This window comes from Procambarus clarkii, chromosome 77 (assembly GCF_040958095.1).
Source record: "Procambarus clarkii isolate CNS0578487 chromosome 77, FALCON_Pclarkii_2.0, whole genome shotgun sequence".
NCBI lineage: Eukaryota > Metazoa > Arthropoda > Malacostraca > Decapoda > Cambaridae > Procambarus > Procambarus clarkii.
Genome location: NC_091226.1, coordinates 17,575,357 through 17,596,437, shown reverse-complemented (window position 1 = coordinate 17,596,437; position 21,081 = coordinate 17,575,357). Strand labels below are relative to the sequence as shown.

Genomic DNA, 21,081 nt, shown 5'->3' with positions numbered 1-21,081 from the left:
CCTCAACATCAAGAGAGACTCTCACTCCTGATGCCCACCACCCCTACAATAAGTCAACAAATTCCTTTGGAGACCTAAGGCCGAAGGTGCATGGTACGTAATGTCAGAAATTCCGACACTAACTTCAAACTCCAAGCATACCAAGCAAATGCTATCATGTTAGGCAAATACTAACACTAACTCTAACAATCGTCGAATACCACGAGTTATTTGGAGCCACACTGCATAGCCACCTTACCATTTGTTGAGATGTACCTTGTGTCCGTTTTGACCTCTTAATAGATCAATTCAGGCCTGATAATATTAGTTACTGTCAATTCGGTTAAGAGGCGCGAGAGATACCCAAACGGGTGAGCGCATCACATTTAACTTATAATATCCAATGTCATTATATATATGTTATAGGGTGTTGTTGCATCTTTTACGGTGTATTAATCCGGCAGGTAAGCTGTGACGACTTAAGGCATTGGCAACGAATCATTTTGTTCTACGCGGAACATGCCCTGACGCCATATTTGCTTGACCACAAGACGATACGGATTATTTGATCAGAACATGTGCATGGCTTATTAAATAAGCAACATTCTACATAACTACTAAGCTGTGCTGCCCTTTTTTTAATAACCATTATTAGTTAGTAGACTAACCCTTAGTAGAGTGTAATTAAATCAATCGATTAATTTCGATTGGGATATCATTACTAAACCCCCAAGTTTGGGAAGGGAAACCCCCTGGCAGGATAAAATAGAATCATACAGTCCACTTAAATTAAAATATAAGTACTTAAGAAATAAATTAATAAAATAAGAAATTAAAATAAACATTAAATAAATAAATAAAATCCCACTGCGCGATTTTACTCATGCGTATGGAGTTAGCAGAGAATTGGAATGATGATGGAGGGAGTTTACTGGGATCCAGCTCGTACTCCTCAAGACATCCCAGAAGGCACACGCAGGAAGCTACTCGTAGCATGTACCAAAGAGGCGTGTTCCCGAGTCTTGATGGGCGCGTGTAGACAGGTAGACGGCGTCGCTATGGGTGCCCCATTTGGTGTCCTATTTGTTCATTTTTACATGAGTACCGTCGAACAGAAAGTCCTTGTTTGCATGGGCCTGAAGCCGAGCGTATACTGTAAATATGTAGACTGCATGCTCCTCCAGGTACCTGATACTGAACACTTGTTGCGGCTTAAGGATGCATTCGAGCGAAGTTCAGTACTAAGGTTTACTTACGAGATTGAGAGTGGAGGTAGACTACCTTTCCTTGATGTAACAGTTCTTTATACAGATCTACAGATACCAAGCGTATCTACAATGTAGATTCCAGTGTAGATACGGTTCCCTTAGTGTAGACACCACAGTCTACACTGAGGGAACCAACATAGGAATGTGCATTTATTCTAAAAGTGAGAGCCCTGATAGGTACAAGCAGAATGTTGTGAATGCCTATGTCAGTAGTGCCCTCACACCCACTTGCAGATGGAAGCAGGACGACGAGGGACTCAGCTAGAGTCAGGTAGGTCCTGATCAATAATGGATACTCTAACGGATATGTCAAAGACGTCATCAATAGGAAGGTGAGCCGCAAGGAGATCTCAGACATGTCAGACAACAGTACATATCACTTGTTACCATTAAAATATTGTACAGGAAATTCTCCACGGCCCACAGAACGAAAAAGAGAGTCTTGAAAAACATTAATGATAGTAATGTGACCCTAACCAGAAGATTGAACTAATAATATGCTATAAGAGCAAGAAGACTGCCAATTTGCTCATAAAAAGCTCTCTTGACACCAAATAAAGCCCTTTGAAAGACAAATGTCGTCTATCCCTTCACATGCCTACTTGGGGACTGTCAGCCCCAACGAATTCAATATATAGGCAAGAGGACACCATCTGTTTCCAGACGCCTAACAATGCACAAGCAGCAAGGACTTATTAAGGAACATATAGTCTCTACCCATAACCAGACCATCACCAGAGAAATCCGATAGATAACAAAATAATCAACAGATACACCGACAAGGAAAGATTGGGCACTGGCGAGGCACTATTCATCTAAGAAACTAAACGATCTATCAACAGCCAACTAACATCAAATTCCACTCTACTAACTTCTATAACAAGACGGAACATGCAACATACTGCCCCATCCATCAAGGAAGCATGAGGTGCTTCACCTTCACCTCATCCCCGGCCATATTTCTGGCAGCAGGAAACTTTGTAATAACCATTCGAACTCCGCCTCGTAATGTTAATAAGAGTTAACGAAGAGCATCTTCGGTAGCACACGTGTATATATATATATATATATATATATATATATATATATATATATATATATATATATATATATATATATATATATATATATATATATATGCGAACAAGCCTGAATGGTCCCCAGGACAATATGCAACTGAAAACTCACACCCCAGAAGTGACTCGAACCCATACTCCCAGAAGCAACGCAACTGGTATGTACAAGACGCCTTAATCCACTTGACCATCACGACCGGACAAAATGAGGTGATAGCCGAGGCTATTTGAACCACCCCACCGCCGGCACTCGGATAGTAATCTTGGGCATAGCATTTTACCATTTTATCCGAGTGCCGGCGGTGGGGTGGTTCAAATAGCCTCGGCTATCACCTCATTTTGTCCGGTCGTGATGGTCAAGTGGATTAAGGCGTCTTGTACATACCAGTTGCGTTGCTTCTGGGAGTATGGGTTCGAGTCACTTCTGGGGTGTGAGTTTTCAGTTGCATATTGTCCTGGGGACCATTCAGGCTTGTTCGCATTTGTGTTCCTCACGTGTGCCCCAAAGAATGAGGTGATTTGGTAAAATGCTATGCCCAAGATTACTATCCGAGTGCCGGCGGTGGGGTGGTTCAAATAGCCTCGGCTATCACCTCATTTTGTCCGGTCGTGATGGTCAAGTGGATTAAGGCGTCTTGTACATACCAGTTGCGTTGCTTCTGGGAGTATGGGTTCGAGTCACTTCTGGGGTGTGAGTTTTCAGTTATATATATATATATATATATATATATATATATATATATATATATATATATATATATATATATATATATATATATATATATATATGTCGTACCTAGTAGCCAGAACGCACTTCTCAGCCTACTATGCAAGGCCAGATTTGCCTAATAAGTCAAGTTTTCCTGAATTAATATATTTTCTCTAATTTTTTTCTTATGAAATGGTAAAGCTACCCATTTCATTATGTATGAGGTCATTTTTTTTTATTGGAGTTAAAATTAACGTAGATATATGACCGAACCTAACCAACCCTACCTAACCTAACCTAACCTATCTTTATAAGTTAGGTTAGGTTAGGTTGCCGAAAATGTTAGGTTAGGTTAGGTTAGGTAGGTTAGGTAGTCGAAAAAGCATTAGTTCATGAAAACTTGGCTTATTAGGCAAATCGAGCCTTGCATAGTAGGCTGAGAAGTGCGTTCTGGCTATTAGGTACGATATATATATATATATATATATATATATATATATATATATATATATATATATATATATATATATATATATATATGTATATATATGTCGTACCTAGTAGCCAGAATGCACTTCTCGGCCTACTATGCAAGGCCCGATTTGCCTAATAAGCCAAGTTTTCCTGAATTAATATATTTTCTCTATTTTTTTCTTATGAAATGATAAAGCTACCCATTTCATTATGTATGAAGTCAATATTTTTTATTGGAGTTAAAATTAACGTAGATATATGACCGAACTTAACCAACCCTACCTAACCTAACCTAACCTATCTTTATAGGTTAGGTTAGGTTAGGTAGCAGAAAAAGTTAGGTTAGGTTAGGTTAGGTAGGTTAGGTAGTCGAAAAAACATTAATTCATGAAAACTTGGCTTATTAGGCAAATCGGGCCTTGCATAGTAGGCTGAGAAGTGCGTTCTGGCTACTAGGTACGACATATATATATATATATATATATATATATATATATATATATATATATATATATATATATATATATATATATATATATATATATATTGTGACGGTAAAGCGTTGGTGTTCGGCTGTTTCAAAAGCTAGGGGCAGGGCCTCGTCACATAACCAAAAAAAAAGAGAAAAGTTGGTCCTTTCGTCTGTGGTAAGGTAATGGGAAGACACACAAAACACAAGTATATAAACAATGAAATTTTAATTACTCTAGAAAAACAAGACATAAATAAAGTTAATCACATAAAATAGGCAAGACAAGTCAACAAACAAAATAATATGAATAATCACTGGCAAATGAAAAGTTACGTTAAGACAAGTATGTTACAGTGATAGCAAAATAAAATATTAGTGGTGCTGGAATACTGGCTTCGAGCTGCCACCTCCCTTAGTACACGAAAGCCAAGGCTTAGTCTACCAGCAAGAGATGTCAACTGCTTGGAGCACTGAGATATTCTGACGAGACTAGCGCACTGCAGCCCAGACGTCGACTTGTGGTGGAGGCGGAGGGCAGGTGCGACGGGACACCAGCCAATCAGCGACAGGCAGGCAGAGGATAAGCAGTTTGCTGGTTACGGCGGTGGTAGCAGGTGTCACGGTGTGCTGGGTACGATTTGCTCTCTGGGCAAAACGTTTGGCGATACTTGGTAAACGTATCTTCTATATTATCTTGTATATTGACATACTTATGTAGGGAAGAGCAGGCTCAATCTCTCTTGAAAGAGATTATCGTCACAATATATATATATATATATATATATATATATATATATATATATATATATATATATATATATATATATATATATATATATATATGTATATATATATATGTCGTACCTAGTAGCCAGAACGCACTTCTCAGCCTACTATGCAAGGCCCGATTTGTCTAATAAGCCAAGTTTTCATGAATTAATATATTTTCTCTAATTTTTTTCTTATGAAATGATAAAGCTACCCATTTCATTATATATGAGATCATTTTTTTTTATTGGAGTTATAATTAACGTAGATATATGACCAAACCTAACCAACCCTACCTAACCTAACCTAACCTATCTTTATAGGTTAGGTTAGGTAGCAGAAAAAGTTAGGTTAGGTTAGGTTAGGTAGTCGAAAAACAATTATTTCATGAAAACTTGGCTTATTAGGCAAATCGATCCTTGCATAGTAGGCTGAGAAGCGCGTTCTGCCTACTAGGTACGACATATACATATATATATATATATATATATATATATATATATATATATATATATATATATATATATATATATATATATATATATAAATATATATATTTATATATATATATTTATATATACAACTTTAGAACACTTTCCCACCAGGAGACTCGAACCCTAGCCAGCACAGAAGCCTTCCAGCAACTGGCATAACAGGTACGCCTTAACCCGCTCCACCACCCGCTCAGACCCTTAAAAGAGATGGTAATTTCGGAGTATTTAAATACCCCAAAGATCAACACCTCCCAAGAGCACCAGAGCAAGTGAGGGGTCATTTATACGTTAATTTCATCAAGTCCCTGTTAATATGGGAAGACACAGTGTCTCTGCTTAAGGCACAACTCTCCTAAACACGAGAGTTAAGTATATAATTAATTACTTAACTCTCGTGTTTAGGAGAGTTGTGCCATATATTTATATATATATATATATATATATATATATATATATATATATATATATATATATATATATATATATATTAGATAGTATATTTTAGTAGCAGTCTTTCTTTTAAACATATTTCGTTGAAAACGGCAGAAAGTTTTAGATTTATGATTCTGGCACGAATCGTCTCAGTATTCCATATGTTTTTCTTCACTGAAGCAGGAAAATTAAAAATTAACTCTCCAAAGATCATTTTTACTTATTATTTGGGTCAGACGCCTAGTGAAGCGTTTCGTAAGGTCTCACCTCACATTCTCAAAGACAAATTCACCTGTGTAGCACCTGATTATATCCTCTAATGGTGAGGTGACATGGATAAATGACATACAAGGGGTATTAATGGGATCCTATATAATGGGGTAGTAAATTAAGAGTGTGACATGTACTCACCTAATTGTGCTTGCGGGGGTTGAGCTTTGGCTCTTTGGGCCCGGCTCTCAACTGTCAATCAACTGGTGTACAGATTCCTGAGCCTACTGGGCTCTATCATATCTACATTTGAAACTGTGTTGGCAGTTTCAGTTGGCAGTTTATGTTGTTCTGGTTGCTGCCGTTCCTGTTACAGGGTCATTCAGTCATGCGTCTGCATTGGCCCCGGGTCTTGAAGTGGGTAGAGTGTAATTGTGTATTAGCTGGTTATTGATTGTTGGTCTAGATTTCATTGTATGCAGCGCTTCACTGATGTCTAATCTTTTATTGTCATTGTATCTATCAAGTATTTCGGTGTTACTCGTCAAAATATCCCTGGTGATCGTCTCGTTATGTATAATTCATATAATCATATATGATTAACATATAATCGCCACGATTATACGTTCCTTGATGGAGCCCTCTGTTGTTTGTGCATTGTTAAACGCCTAGAGGGAGACGATGTTGTCTTGCCAATATACCGAGTTCGTTGGGACTGACAATCCCCAAGTGGACACGTGAAGGCGTAAACAACGTTGGTCTCTTTCGCGGCGTTTTTCTTGGTGTCGGGAGAACTTACCCCCCCCCCTCTATTTTTTATATGTACTCATCACATCTTTTCTTTTTACCCATTAGTTTTAAGCTGTAGTCATTAATGTTTTTCCTGCCCGAAACGCTTTGCGTAATAGTGGCTTTAGGCATTGTATGTACTAGCTCTACCTATAAAGCCAACAAACTTTGTAAATCTCTTTATGTATGTACCTTACCTAAATAAAAATTATTATTATTATTATTATTATAATTCTTCATTGGCAGGTTTGGCAGTTTTCCTACTCTTATAATATATTGTTAGTTTTATCTTTTGGTTGACATCAGTTGGGGTAAGATTCCTCTCAATGATATCTTTTAGGGCTCTTTTCTCTGCTTTGTAGGCCGTGGAGAAGAAATTTCTCTAGAACAATTTTATTGGAAGTACAGGTATTGCGGTATTAATAATAATAATAATAATAATTTTTATTTAGGCAAAGGTACATACATAAAGAGATTTTACAAAGTTTGTTGGCTTTATAGATAAGAGCTAGTACATACAATGCCTAAAGCCACTATTACGCAAAGCGTTTCGGGCAGACATTCTTTGACGTATTAGTTAGTTCCAGACGTATTAGTTGTTCCAGGGCCTGATGCACACCTCGCCACCTTCCTTTTTATTATGCTCATCGACATAACCATTGGAGAAACTATTGTTGACCAAAATCTACCTTATTTTACATAACTCCTCATCCACCTGCTTCCACCCAGAGCTGTGAGTGAGAGCTCGGTCGACGTAGGCGTTCACAACACTCCGTTTGTTTCTCTCCGGGCAGTCACTGTCACTATTAAAGCACATCCCTATGCTTGTCTCCATAGTGTATACTGCATGATGAAAGCTGTCATTCTTTTCTATGACTGCTACATCTAAGAAGGGCAGCTTACCCCCCCCCCCCCACTCTCCATCTCATAAGTGAAGTTTAAAACTGAGCTATGCTCGAAAGCTTTCTTCAACTGCAACAGTGGTTCATTATCCGGGACTTGTACAAATATGTCGTCGACATACCTGCAGTAGACAGCGGGTTTTAGGTCTACCCCAACCAGAACTCTCTGCTCAATTGTACCCATGTAAAAGTTTGCAAACAAGACACCCAGCGTGGAGCCCATGGCGACGCCGTCAACTTGCTTATACATGTGTCCATCAGGACTTAAGAAGGGCGCCTCTTTCGTGCAAGCTTCAAGCAGTTTTCTTAATATGCTCTCTGGTATATATATGTCCAGAGAAGTGCTAGTCGGATCTCGGTACACCCTATCCATCATCATTCCAATAGTCTCGTCCTCGGGTACATTAGTGAACAGTGACTCCACGTCCAGGGAGGCTCTTTCATCGGCGGCCCGTAGCACATATATAGGCAAGTGGACGGCGTCACAATGGGTTCTTAGCTGGGTATCTTTTTGGATGTCAGCCCCAAAGATCTCAGTATATAGGCAAGACAACAAAGTCTCTCTCTAGGCAATTAATTATACACAAACAACAGGGCTCCATCAAGGAGAATATAATCTCCACACACAACCAGATCATCACCAGTGACATTTTGACAAGCAACACTGAAATAATCGACAGGTATAACGACAGCAAAAGACTAGATATCAGACTTCTACATATCAAGAAGTACAGACCAGCATTCAACAACCAGCTAACACATAATTACATTCTACCCACTTCAAGACCCAGATATATAAACTGAGGTAACGCACAGACATGATCCAATAACCCTACCTTAGGAACATAAGCTGCCCATGTTGGTACATTTAATACCCAATTAGTACCCTTATGTTATGCCATTCATTCACTTGTTCTTTTCTACCTCACCTAAAGAGAATATAATCTGGTGCTAAACACGGTAAACTTGTCTTTGAGAATGTAAGGAGTACCATGCGAAATGCATCCCTAGGCGTCAGACCACAATGAAGTGTGAAAATTAACTTTAGAGAGTTAATTTTTCAACTTCCCTCGACAGTGAAGAAAAAGATAAGAAACAATGAGAAAATTCGTGTTAGAATCATTAATATTACTCTTTCGGTCATATTCAACAACATATGTTTACAAGAAAAACTATCACCAAAATATACTAATACTAGAACAAACGACTCAGCAGCAAGAAACCAAGCTTTCACAATAAAATGTCGCCAAGGTCTGATTCGAAATCAGATACAAAAGCAGCAAATGAGATCAACGATAGCAAAATGCAAATACTTCATGCTATAGACCAAGGGAGACACACCAACATCGACGATGACCTCCGTACCCGAATCGACCAAAATCTCGACGATCTTGCAGGTCGACATCGCCACAACACCGAAAGAAGATCATCAAGAAACTGACGATATTATTCAGATGACCTATGGTGGTTCCTCGACCTAGAGATGGTTTCTTAAACCCTGTGGAATCAGCCTCACTAACTACTAAATCACTCTTAAATCTGGTAATAAACTATCACGTTATGTCCAGACTAAGTAAGATGGCCCGGAAAGTGTTGTTGGAGATCCTATTGGACGATATATTCGTCCTCGAAACGCAAAAGAAAGTTACCACTAGAGACACCTTGCAAGCAGAACTTATTGCAGAGGGAGGAAAGATTCTAGGTAACTGCAGAAGCACCATACTGTCTCCCGAGCTCAAGGTGGCAGCTAAGGGCCTTTGTGAGAATATGGAGATAGTTGTCAGGAGATGTGACAAGTCGACAAAATACGTTATTCTTAAAAAAAGACATATATCTGGTAAAAATGAACCTCATCCTCTCCGACCAAACTAAATTCCAAGGGGTCACGAGGATTACTGCAGCCGAACTGAAAACGAAGGTAAACAAATTGATTGAAACTGTGAACGTTAAGAAATCAGGACTCCACTTCTCAAAGGTTACTGGAGAATACAAACCTGGTTATGAATACAGGAATGTCAAGGGTCCCCCCCCCCACAAAAAAAAACAGAAACCCACTTCGGCCAATCCTCAGCCAGATACCCACACCCAAATACAGACTGGCTAAGCGACTCAACTGCTTGCTGACTCCTTATGTACCTCGTGCTTTCAGCCTGAAGTCTCCAAAGTAATTTGTTGAGTTATTGCAGGGAGCACGGACCACGGGAATGAGAGCCTCTCTGGATGTGGAGTCACTGTTTACCAACGTGCCCATGGATGAAACAATTGGGATGATGATGGATAGAGAGAGTGTTTCGTGATCTGCCTTGTACCCCTCTAGACATACCAGAGAGCATACTAAGGAAGTTACTCGAAGCTTGCACTAAAGAGGCACCCTTCTTGAGTCCCGATGGGAAGCTGTATAAACAAGTGGATGGAGCCACCATAGGTTCTCTTCTAGGTGTCCTGTTCACGAATTTTTACATGGGGTACCATACAGCAGAGGGTTTTAGTTGACATGGATTTAAAACCTGCCATATACTGCAGGTATGTTGAAAAAATTATGTAGGTACCTGATGTCGGAATTTTGCCGCAGTTGAAGGAGGCATTTCAGGAAAATTCGGTGTTAAGTTTCACTTACAAGATGGAGAGTAATGGGAAGATGTTCTTTGTAGATGTAACAGTCGTGGAAAGGAACGAAGGCTTCCACACTGCAGTCTACACTAAGGAAACAAACATAGCAATGTGCCTTAATGCTAATAGTGACTGCTGGGACAGGTACAAGCAGAGTGTTGTCAACGCCTACATTGACCGAGCTCTCACTCACAGCATTGGTTAGAAGCAGGTCGACGAGGAACTCTGTAGAGTAAGGCAGGTCTTAGTCAATAATGGCTTCTCTAAGGGTTATGTTGAAGACGTCATTAAAAGAAAGGTGACACGCTATTCCCAAGAAATCTGTCCTAGGGAATATTGTTAAATAAGAGCTGTCGTGACTCAGGTCACATATGCAGTTTCTCAGGCCTAAAATACTTAAATTCCATATTAATTCATAGAAAACAGTGGAAATATTTTCAAAGATCTTGTGTGTTATGTAGATAATTTTACTCAGCATTTTATTGCACAATGTTATATGATCATACATGGCAAGTGCTTTTCTTTCAGAAATTATTATATTAACTGTACTTATTTTTTCAGGTCACAACAACAGACCAGTTTTGGTACTGGATGCAGAATGTGATCTTACAGGAACTTCGCGCTCAGCGATGGTACAATGGCGATCCCCCATATGGTCTCAGAGGCTTCCTAGACGACCGGGCAAACAGAATACTTGGTTATGGAATAATACGGCAGATAAGAAGTGATCCGCGGAGGTGCAAAGTTCCCATCTCCATGAGGAATGTTATACACAACTGTTCGGGAAGTCGATTGGATGAGATAGAAGACACAAGAAATTTTTGTGACAGTTGGTCAGCAGAAGAAGTTGTTCATGGTTCTTGTGTCTATGATGAGTTCCGATACAAAACAGCTGCAGAGCTTCAGACATACTCCACTCAAGGCATACTTGGTACTTACAGCGGTGGTGGCTATGTAATTAGCTTGAATTCGCTCGAAGCAGACGACATACAAAAGTTGCAAACTATGCCAGCAATGGGATGGATTGATAAATACACTCGTGCAGTCTTGGTGGAGTTTTCCATATATAATGCAAATGTGAATCTCTTTTCAACGTGCTCAATTGTCGCAGAGTTTATTGAAGGTGGAGGAGTGACCCCTTCTTGGAGATTTGAGCCCGTTCAACTAATACAGAATCCAGGAAGTTTTGGATATATTGAAACTCTCTGCCAGTTGATTTTTGTGATTGTCACAGTCATCTTTACGTTGTGGGAACTTTGGAAGATTAAGAAGCTGAAATGGGAATATTTGTCCTCATACTGGAACATGGCGGAAATTTGCATTATTTTAACATCCTATGCTACAATCTATGTTTTCGTTGAAAGATATTTCTTGACGCAAGCGGCTATGGAAATATTCAACAACACATACGGAGATGGTTACGTGAGGCTTGACTCGGCTGTTTACAAAGACAAACTATATCTCTATTTGATCGCTCTCATAGTATTCTTCTCCACAATGAAACTGATCAAACTGCTGCAGTTCAACAAGAGGATAGATGTGCTGGCGCTCACAGTACGCCGGTGCTGGGATGAACTCATTGTTTCCTTCATAGCATTTTGCATTGTTTTCATTGCTTTCAATAGTGTGTTTTATTTTATCTTCATGACAGAACTACTAGACTTCACCAGTTTTCTGACTTCTGCCGCAACAAGTTTTGAAATTCTATTGGGTGTATTTGATTTTGATTCAATGTACCATGCCAGTGCTCTTTCCCCAGTCTTCTTCTTCGCCTTCTGCATCATCAACACCGTGATACTCATCAATATCATGCTCACCACCATCATGGTGGCCTTCAGAGACGTCAAGCTCGAGCTACGACACAGGAAAAATAAGTATGACGTCATCGACTTTGTATGGACACAAATCCGCCAGACTCTGAGGCTTGAAGCAGAGCCAGACAACAGTGTGGCGCCAAATGTGGAGGATGTGTCGCTGGCGAGAGGCGGTCCAGACGACGCCAGCACCGATCAACTCCCAGATAAGGTACGGGCTGTTGCTATTTGTTACTTTAACCAATTACTCTCCTTGTTTACGTACACATTAGAGTATTTTCAGGTTACTATGGCATTTAAGTACTAGCTGGTTACACTGACATTCCAGTACTATACCTGGTCAGTCTGACATTACAGTTCTAGATGGTTACGCTCACATTACTGGGTACACTGACATTACAATTCTAGATGGTTACACTCATATTACAGTACTAGCTGGGTACACTGACATTACAATACTAGCTGCTTACGCTCACATTCCAGTACTAGCTGGTGTGGCGGGTCTTTGCTCCCCCTTTCCACTGGGCACCACTGAACACCCCGGGGGCACCTCAGTCCTCTACAGGCTTGGGTTCCTAAAACAGCTATTGGGTATTAACCTATCCACTGAGTACCTTAAACTCAATGTTGGTGGAGTGATATTCTGTGACACTGAAAGTGCTCTGTAGTCCTTAAATAACTCATCACAATTTGTGTCTGAAGTAGCTTGTAATATTAAATGGAATGTAATTTTTGCCAATGATAATAACTATTGTATAAAATTTGTGTGGATCCCATCCCACGTTGGAGTTGGAAAACATGACTTAGTAGCTCGATTGGCCAATGAGGCTTGCAAAAAAGAAAACATTGATTATGACTTTAGACTAACTAATGCAATTATTACAAACATACAAATTAAAAAAATTACTTCAGATTTAGAATTAAGAAATGCCCAGAGTCCTGAAAGCTGCAGTATTAAAAGCTATGACAACTTTTGTAATAATAGGTATTTGTATGGTCAGCACAGTAACCGGACCAGGCAACGTGATATAGTCATTGCGCGAATTCGCCTTGGCTATAGGCACATCTGGCAGGTTAGTGAGGCTGAGCCACTACCAGAATATTCAGATTGTAAACTCTGTGACAAACCTTTAATGCATTCACTAGAACATTATATTGTTGAATGTGAAACCGTAAAAAATTTTAGACCTCCTGGCCTATTGCACCACCAACTGTGTAACTATTTCACGGAATTTGGTGAACTGGACGACATCCTAACAATTTATCCAAAATTAGTTTGTCCTTTTTAAAAATGAAGAACAATTTTATTTATATATTTTTTAAGCTGCATCTTATAAACCCACCTTGCCCTTGTGTGGCAGTGCACAATATAAAGTTGTTTTTTATATACTCGTACATTAATGTTTAATGTTTTGTGTAATGTGTAATGTTCATTAATGTTTTTCCTGCCCGAAACGCTTTGCGTAATAGTGGCTTTAGGCATTGTATGTACTAACTCTATCTATTAAGCCAACAAACTTTGTAAAATCTCTTTATGTATGTACCTTACCTAAATAAAAATTATTATTATTATTATTATTATTATTATTATTATTATTATTATTATTATTATTAAAACATTGATTGTCGTACATTAAAACATTGATTGTAACCATGATATATATGTGCTTCAGCCTACAGTTCAGACCTATTGTCTTGTGTATGACCCTCTGTCCTGTGTGACAGTGAATACCAGCATTATCCTCACGGGGGGGGGGGTGGGGGTGGGGGGAATCGGCTCTCTTTAGCCCATTATTCCGCCCCCCCACCCCCCCCCCCCCCCAGTTAACTAACGAGGCCGGGGGAAGCAGCTCTCTTTAGTCCATTATCCCGCCCTCAGTTTGCTAACTATTCTAAAGTTCCCCAACCAGAGCTCCTACTTTAACTTCTCCTGTTCAACACCTTGTAACCTAGGTATTCGATTACTTAGGTGCTATGACTACAAGGCGCCGTAACTTGATCAGCTACCCGAAACTCTAGAGAACTCTAGAACACATTTCACTGCCACAAACGTATAAGAAAACCGAATGGGAAGAAATGGATAATGAAGTAATTAGTGAGGGTTTGGGGTGAGGGAGGTAGAGAGGTGGGAGGAGCGAGGAGGGCAGTCAGTTTAAAGGGAGAGGGGCGGAGGGAGAGGAGAGAGAATACGGAGATGAGTGGAGGTAGAAGTAGAAAAGTAGATAGTAGAATTAGTAGTGCTGCCACCATCCATTCTGGTCAGTACATACATGACAAGGAATGGAACTTGTCTGAATCACAAACTTCTCAAAGATGTTATCAAAAGGTCATTAGTAGTATGTTTCATCTGTATCATGTATCCTGTAAGACTCTTTAACTCAATAACCTCAAGAGTACTCATCACTCTAGTTTGCATATTGTATCCAAAAACCCCAAATCTAGGAACAATTAAAATCAGATTAAAAGTGAGTGAATCAAATATATATTTCTCAATAAATTCATCAAGTGTATTTAAAAGGATAGATATCATAATTCAAGCAATCAAACTAAAGGTTCACTATTAAATTCCAAAGTGAGTCATTACCCAAGAATTCGAGAACCCTACAACTGTCTGTCCCTGATCATCACACAACACTTGTAAACACGACTAAGTCACCTTCACATTCACTCACCGAGGACTGAGTCTAAGTTGAAAAGAGAGGGCCGACAGCCTATCTCGGCGGCTGTCCTCTGCTCTGCTGGCTGTTCTCCTATTGCTTATCCTCGAATCTACAGCTCTCCAAGTATATATTAGGAAACCTCGTAGCTAACTCCACCCACAAGTAGATAGCCTCAGGCACTCTACCAAGCCACACCTAAAACTGGCGGGTTTTTTTAAGCCTATCAGGCTACAATTATCAGATTAGCAGAAGCAAGGTGAAATTCGCATGAGCTGACCTCAGGTCAACTTGAGGTCATTAACGCTTAGAGGTGTGAGTTTCAGGCCGACAGAATGGCGCCTCTCAAATCCTTGTCTGTGACTCATGAACTATATAAGTTTTAAATAAAACTAAACCAAACACCTTTACAGTGTTACATCTCCCCTTCTCCCCGAAAATAAAGTTTTTGCATAACTGCTAAAGCAAGCTAGCTGTATGCGACAACTTTATTAACTTAAAAAATACATCCTAGCTAAATAAATATACATCATCCTACTCTAAAAAAATGAAATATGTAGACAGACGTTCATTGTCTCTGGCTGGGCGACATCACTGCTTGGTCAGCTGTTACTTCTTGCACTGCGCACAGGACCGTGGAATTCGGTTGTCCCAGCTGATCTGTAATTGGCCCTATGTCAGTCACCATGAGAGACGTATATTGGGATTCTTCCAAGCTATATAGACTACAAGTTTCGAGACCTCCATATAGTTAGCATCGTTGAAATCCCATCTTACTTTTTTCCTCCCTGTTGTTCCAGTATACCTCCTTCAGAGAGCCACTTCTGACAGCCACATCAAGTCCTCACGACACAGGGGGAATCACTCAACAGAGCAATATGCTTGCACGAGCGGCGGCCAGTTAAAGCAAACGATCCTGTCTTGCAATTACGCTCCATGCAATGATGCTGACACCAGCAAGGGACACTAGGCATCGTGTCTCAGCTTGGTCTTATCTTCACCTCTTCTCTCTTCTCTTTTCTTTCTTCTCTCTTCTTTCTTCTCTTTCTTCTTTCTCCCTTGGGTCTCTGACAAGCAACCTGGGGTCCACTGGGGTCTGTCCATTCTGGGAAGACCAATGTTGGCGGGACAGAATGGAGTCGTTGTTGTTCCTCTTCCATCTTTTACTGGGTCGTCCAGGGTCGTCTGCAGAACGACCTGGGGTCCATCTGTCCTGGGGTCCCTCCGTCCTGGGGTCCACTGGGGTCCAATGTTGACCGACCGAGAGGCTGCATCTTGGGTTCTCCCCGGGGTGGTAGTGGTTGTGGTGGAGCCATGACAGCCAGGTATGCTGTCATCGTGGTGGTGATAATGAGGAGCTCCCGTGAGTGTGGTACTGGCAGATGTCTTCGTCTCCTCTGTATGTGCGCTCCTCTCCTCTGGCTCCAACCTGGGAATGAACATAAAGGCAACAATATCCGTGCTCCAACATGTTGTGTGACCCTGTAGTATGTACAGGGTTCACACAGTCCAGCCATAATGCTCTCCTGGCAATGACTCCTTAAATTTTAATCAAAGAATTAACACAATGACACTGACTTGGTGGAACAGAAAACAGTACCAGAGTAAAGTTAAGGAAGAGAGAATAATTAATTAACGGACACTTGACCCGGCAACTAAGTATTCTATTTGTTTTACTGCGCGCACATAGTAGATAGTTGTCTTTAGGCTGAGAAACTACCATCAAAATCCAGTACGTTCATTCTGTAGTCATGTTCCGTAATTTTATTGGAGTATAAATTGCATTTATAACTGTGGAAGATTTCTGCAGTGATAGTCATGTCCTATAGGAAGAAGTCCGTAATCTAGGAAGTACTTGTAGTTACTTAAGTAGAAGATTTTTACAATGTAATTGCCTTACAGCTCCCGGATCCACGTCAAGCGAGGTGCTAGGCTTCCCCTCCTACACTTGCAACAATTTGTCCGACGCAATACGTCGTCAGTGGAGTGTGGCAACCGAGTTCATCTCTCTTAATTTCACAGCTAAGCTGTTAATTGTTATTGTAGAGAAATAACCAATATAGATACTTTAATGATCTAATGAGATCAATTATACTACTAACCCATTTATTTGACCAAATACATGGCTTTATTATTGTAGTATTTTGAGGTATCCCTCTAACTATGCTTATATAAAAAAATTAATTCACTTACATATTACTTAACCCTTAATCTGGCGAAGAACCAGCGCCAGAATCATGCTTGGGGTATATTAATCTTTTTGCATGTAACCCCCCCCCCCCCCACATTTTGGGTGAGAAGATTTGATTCATTTTATACAGTCCCCTTTAATATTCAATGTAATATTAATTATAACATCCAAAGGACACTAGTTCCTGTAGTAAAATATCAAGCCACTTGTTCTACCCTGTTTTCCACTTTTTCTCAAAAAGTGGTGGTCCTTCGTAAGCTATCGAAATAGTATCAATTTAAATGATTTACATGAGTCAAGTTTTCCCACACTAGCTGGTTACACTCACATTACAGTACTAGCTGGTTATACTCACATTACAGTACTGGCTGGTTATACTCACATTACAGTACTAGCTGGTTATACTCACATTACAGTACTGGCTGGTTACACTCACATTACAGTACTGGCTGGTTACACTCACATTACAGTACTAGCTGGTTACACTCACATTACAGTACTGGCTGGTTACACTCACATTACAGTACTAGCTGGTTACACTCACATTACAGTACTGGCTGGTTACACTCACATTACAGAACTAGCTGGTTACACTCACATTACAGTACTAGCTGGTTACACTCACATTACAGTACTAGCTGGTTACACTCACATTACAGTACTAGCTGGTTACACTTACATTACAGTACTAGCTGGTTACACTCACATTACAGTACTAGCTGGTTACACTCACATTACAGTACTAGCTGGTTACACTCACATTACAGTACTAGCTGGTTACACTCACATTACAGTACTAGCTGGTTACACTTACATTACAGTACTAGCTGGTTACACTTACATTACAGTACTGGCTGGTTACACTCACATTACAGTACTAGCTGGTTATACTCACATTACAGTACTAGCTGGTTACACTCACATTACAGTACTAGCTGGTTACACTCACATTACAGTACTAGCTGGTTATACTCACATTACAGTACTGGCTGGTTATACTCACATTACAGTACTAGCTGGTTATACTCACATTACAGTACTGGCTGGTTACACTCACATTACAGTACTGGCTGGTTATACTCACATTACAGTACTAGCTGGTTATACTCACATTACAGTACTAGCTGGTTATACTCACATTACAGTACTAGCTGGTTACACTCACATTACAGTACTAGCTGGTTATACTCACATTACAGTACTAGCTGGTTACCCTCACATTACAGTACTTGGTAACACAACAGTGCCACTTGGTAACACAACAGTGACACTTGGTAACACAACAGTGCCACTTAGTAACACAACAGTGCCACTTGGTAACACAACAGTGTCACTTGGTAACACAACAGTGACACTTGGTAACACAAGAGTGTCACTTGGTAACACAACAGTGCCACTTAGTAACACAACAGTGTCACTTGGTAACACAACAGTGCCACTTGGTAACACAACAGTGCCACTTGGTAACACAACAGTGACACTTAGTAACACAACAGTGCCACTTAGTAACACAACAGTGCCACTTGGTAACACAACAGTGCCACTTGGTAACACAACAGTGCCACTTGGTAACACAACAGTGCCACTTGGTAACACAACAGTGCCACTTGGTAAAACTCACACTAATGTAATCAGATGATGAATGTAACTTGGGGGGGGGATATTGTGGAGGGCCACTTTGAGAAGACACGGAAGGGCCACTAGGAGAAGGGTTACTTTGGAGGGATGAGAAAGTTTTAATTGGAGGAGATGGGTGGAGGGCTAAATATTGAGATGGGGAAGGGTCAGATAGTGGTGATGGAGGGAGGGTGACATTATGGTGATGGAGGGAGGGTGACATTATGGTGATGGAGGGAGGGTGATATAGTGGTGATGGAGGGAGGGTGACATAGTGGTGATGGAGGGAGGGTGACATTATGGTGATGGAGGGAGGGTGATATAGTGGTGATGGAGGGAGGGTGACATTATGGTGATGGAGGGAGGGTGACATTATGGTGATGGAGGGAGGGTGATATAGTGGTGATGGAGGGAGGGTGATATAGTGGTGATGGAGGGAGGGTGACATTATGGTGATGGAGGGAGGGTGACATTATGGTGATGGAGGGAGGGTGATATAGTGGTGATGGAGGGAGGGTGACATTATGGTGATGGAGGGAGGGTGACATTATGGTGATGGAGGGAGGGTGACATAGTGGTGATGGAGGGAGGGTGACATTATGGTGATGGAGGGAGGGTGACATTATGGTGATGGAGGGAGGGTGACATTATGGTGATGGAGGGAGGGTGATATAGTGGTGATGGAGGGAGGGTGACATTGTGGTGATGGAGGGAGGGTGACATTATGGTGATGGAGGGAGGGTGACATTATGGTGATGGAGGGAGGGTGATATAGTGGTGATGGAGGGAGGGTGACATTGTGGTGATGGAGGGAGGGTGACATAGTGGTGATGGAGGGAGGGTGACATAGTGGTGATGGAGGGAGGGTGACATTATGGTGATGGAGGGAGGGTGACATTATGGTGATGGAGGGAGGGTGATATAGTGGTGATGGAGGGAGGGTGATATAGTGGTGATGGAGGGAGGGTGACATTGTGGTGATGGAGGGAGGGTGACATAGTGGTGATGGAGGGAGGGTGACATAGTGGTGATGGAGGGAGGGTGACATTATGGTGATGGAGGGAGGGTGACATTATGATGATGGAGGGAGGGTGATATAGTGGTGATGGAGGGAGGGTGATATAGTGGTGATGGAGGGAGGGTGACATTATGGTGATGGAGGGAGGGTGACATAGTGGTGATGGAGGGAGGGTGACATAGAGGTGATGGAGGGAGGGTCACATAGTGGTGATGGAGGGAGGGTGACATAGAGGTGATGGAGGGAGGGTGACATAGTGGTGATGGAGGGAGGGTAACATAGTGGTGATGGAGGGAGAGTGACATAGAGGTGATGGAGGGAGGGTGACATAGTGGTGATGGAGGGAGGGTGACATAGTGGTGATGGAGGGAGGGTGACATAGTGGTGATGGAGGGAGGGTGACATAGTGGTGATGGAGGGAGGGTGACATTATGGTGATGGAGGGAGGGTGACATAGTGGTGATGGAGGGAGGGTGACATAGTGGTGATGGAGGGAGGGTGACATAGAGGTGATGGAGGGAGGGTGACATAGTGGTGATGGAGGGAGGGTGACATAGAGGTGATGGAGGGAGGGTGACATAGTGGTGATGGAGGGAGGGTGACATAGAGGTGATGGAGGGAGGGTGACATAGTGGTGATAGAGGGAGGGTGACATAGTGGTGATGGAGGGAGGGTGACATAGTGGTGATGGAGGGAGGGTGACATAGTGGTGATGGAGGGAAGAATCACATAGTGGTGATGGAGGGAAGGGTCAGATAATGGTGATGGAGGGAGGGTGGAATAGTGGTGATGGAGAAAGGATTACATAGTGGTGATGGAGGGAGGGGTCAGAATAGTGGTGATGGGAGAAAGGATTACATAGGGGTGATGGAGGGAGGGTCACATAATGATGATGGGGGAAGGATTACATAGGGGTGATGGAGGGAGGGTCACATAGGGGTGATGGAGGGAGGGTCACATAGGGGTGATGGAGGGAGGGTGACATAGGGGTGATGGAGGGAGGGTGACATAGTGGTGATGGAGGGAGGGTCACATAGGGGTGATGGAGGGAGGGTCACATAGGGGTGATGGAGGGAGGGTCACATAGGGGTGATGGAGGGAGGGTCACATAGGGGTGATGGAGGGAGGGTCACATAGGGGTGATGGAGGGAGGGTCACATAGGGGTGATGGAGGGAGGGTCACATAGTGGTGATGGAGGGAGGGTGACATAGTGGTGATGGAGGGAGGGTCACATAGGGGTGATGGAGGGAGGGTCACATAGGGGTGATGGAGGGAGGGTCACATAGGGGTGATGGAGGGAGGGTCACATAGGGGTGATGGAGGGAGGGTCACATAGGGGTGATGGGGGAAGGATTACATAGTGGTGATGGAGGGAGGGTCACATAGGGGTGATGGAGGGAGGGTCACATAGGGGTGATGGGTAAAGGGTAACTGAAAGTGGGTATACATCCTCACTGCTGGATGGTTACTGGAGCTCTCCACCTGACACACTCTCACCCACCTCTCATCCTGACAATGCTGGTGACTCAACTCCCATTTCCTCCTGATTTCCATTCCTTCGTAATACCACTATTTCCATTTAATTGTTTCCTCTCTTCCT

General features: G+C 41.7%; 1 protein-coding gene across 1 annotated transcript in view; it reads left to right on the top strand.

Moving 5' to 3' along the window:
* Positions 1–21,081, top strand: part of LOC123747149 (polycystin-1-like protein 2) — a 71,524-nt gene that overhangs the window by 41,135 nt on the left and 9,308 nt on the right. Inside the window, exon 10 of the mRNA XM_045729168.2 lies at positions 10,745–12,208. Within this exon, the coding sequence (XP_045585124.2) occupies positions 10,745–12,208 (1,464 nt within the window). The remainder of the gene's footprint in view (positions 1–10,744; positions 12,209–21,081) is intronic.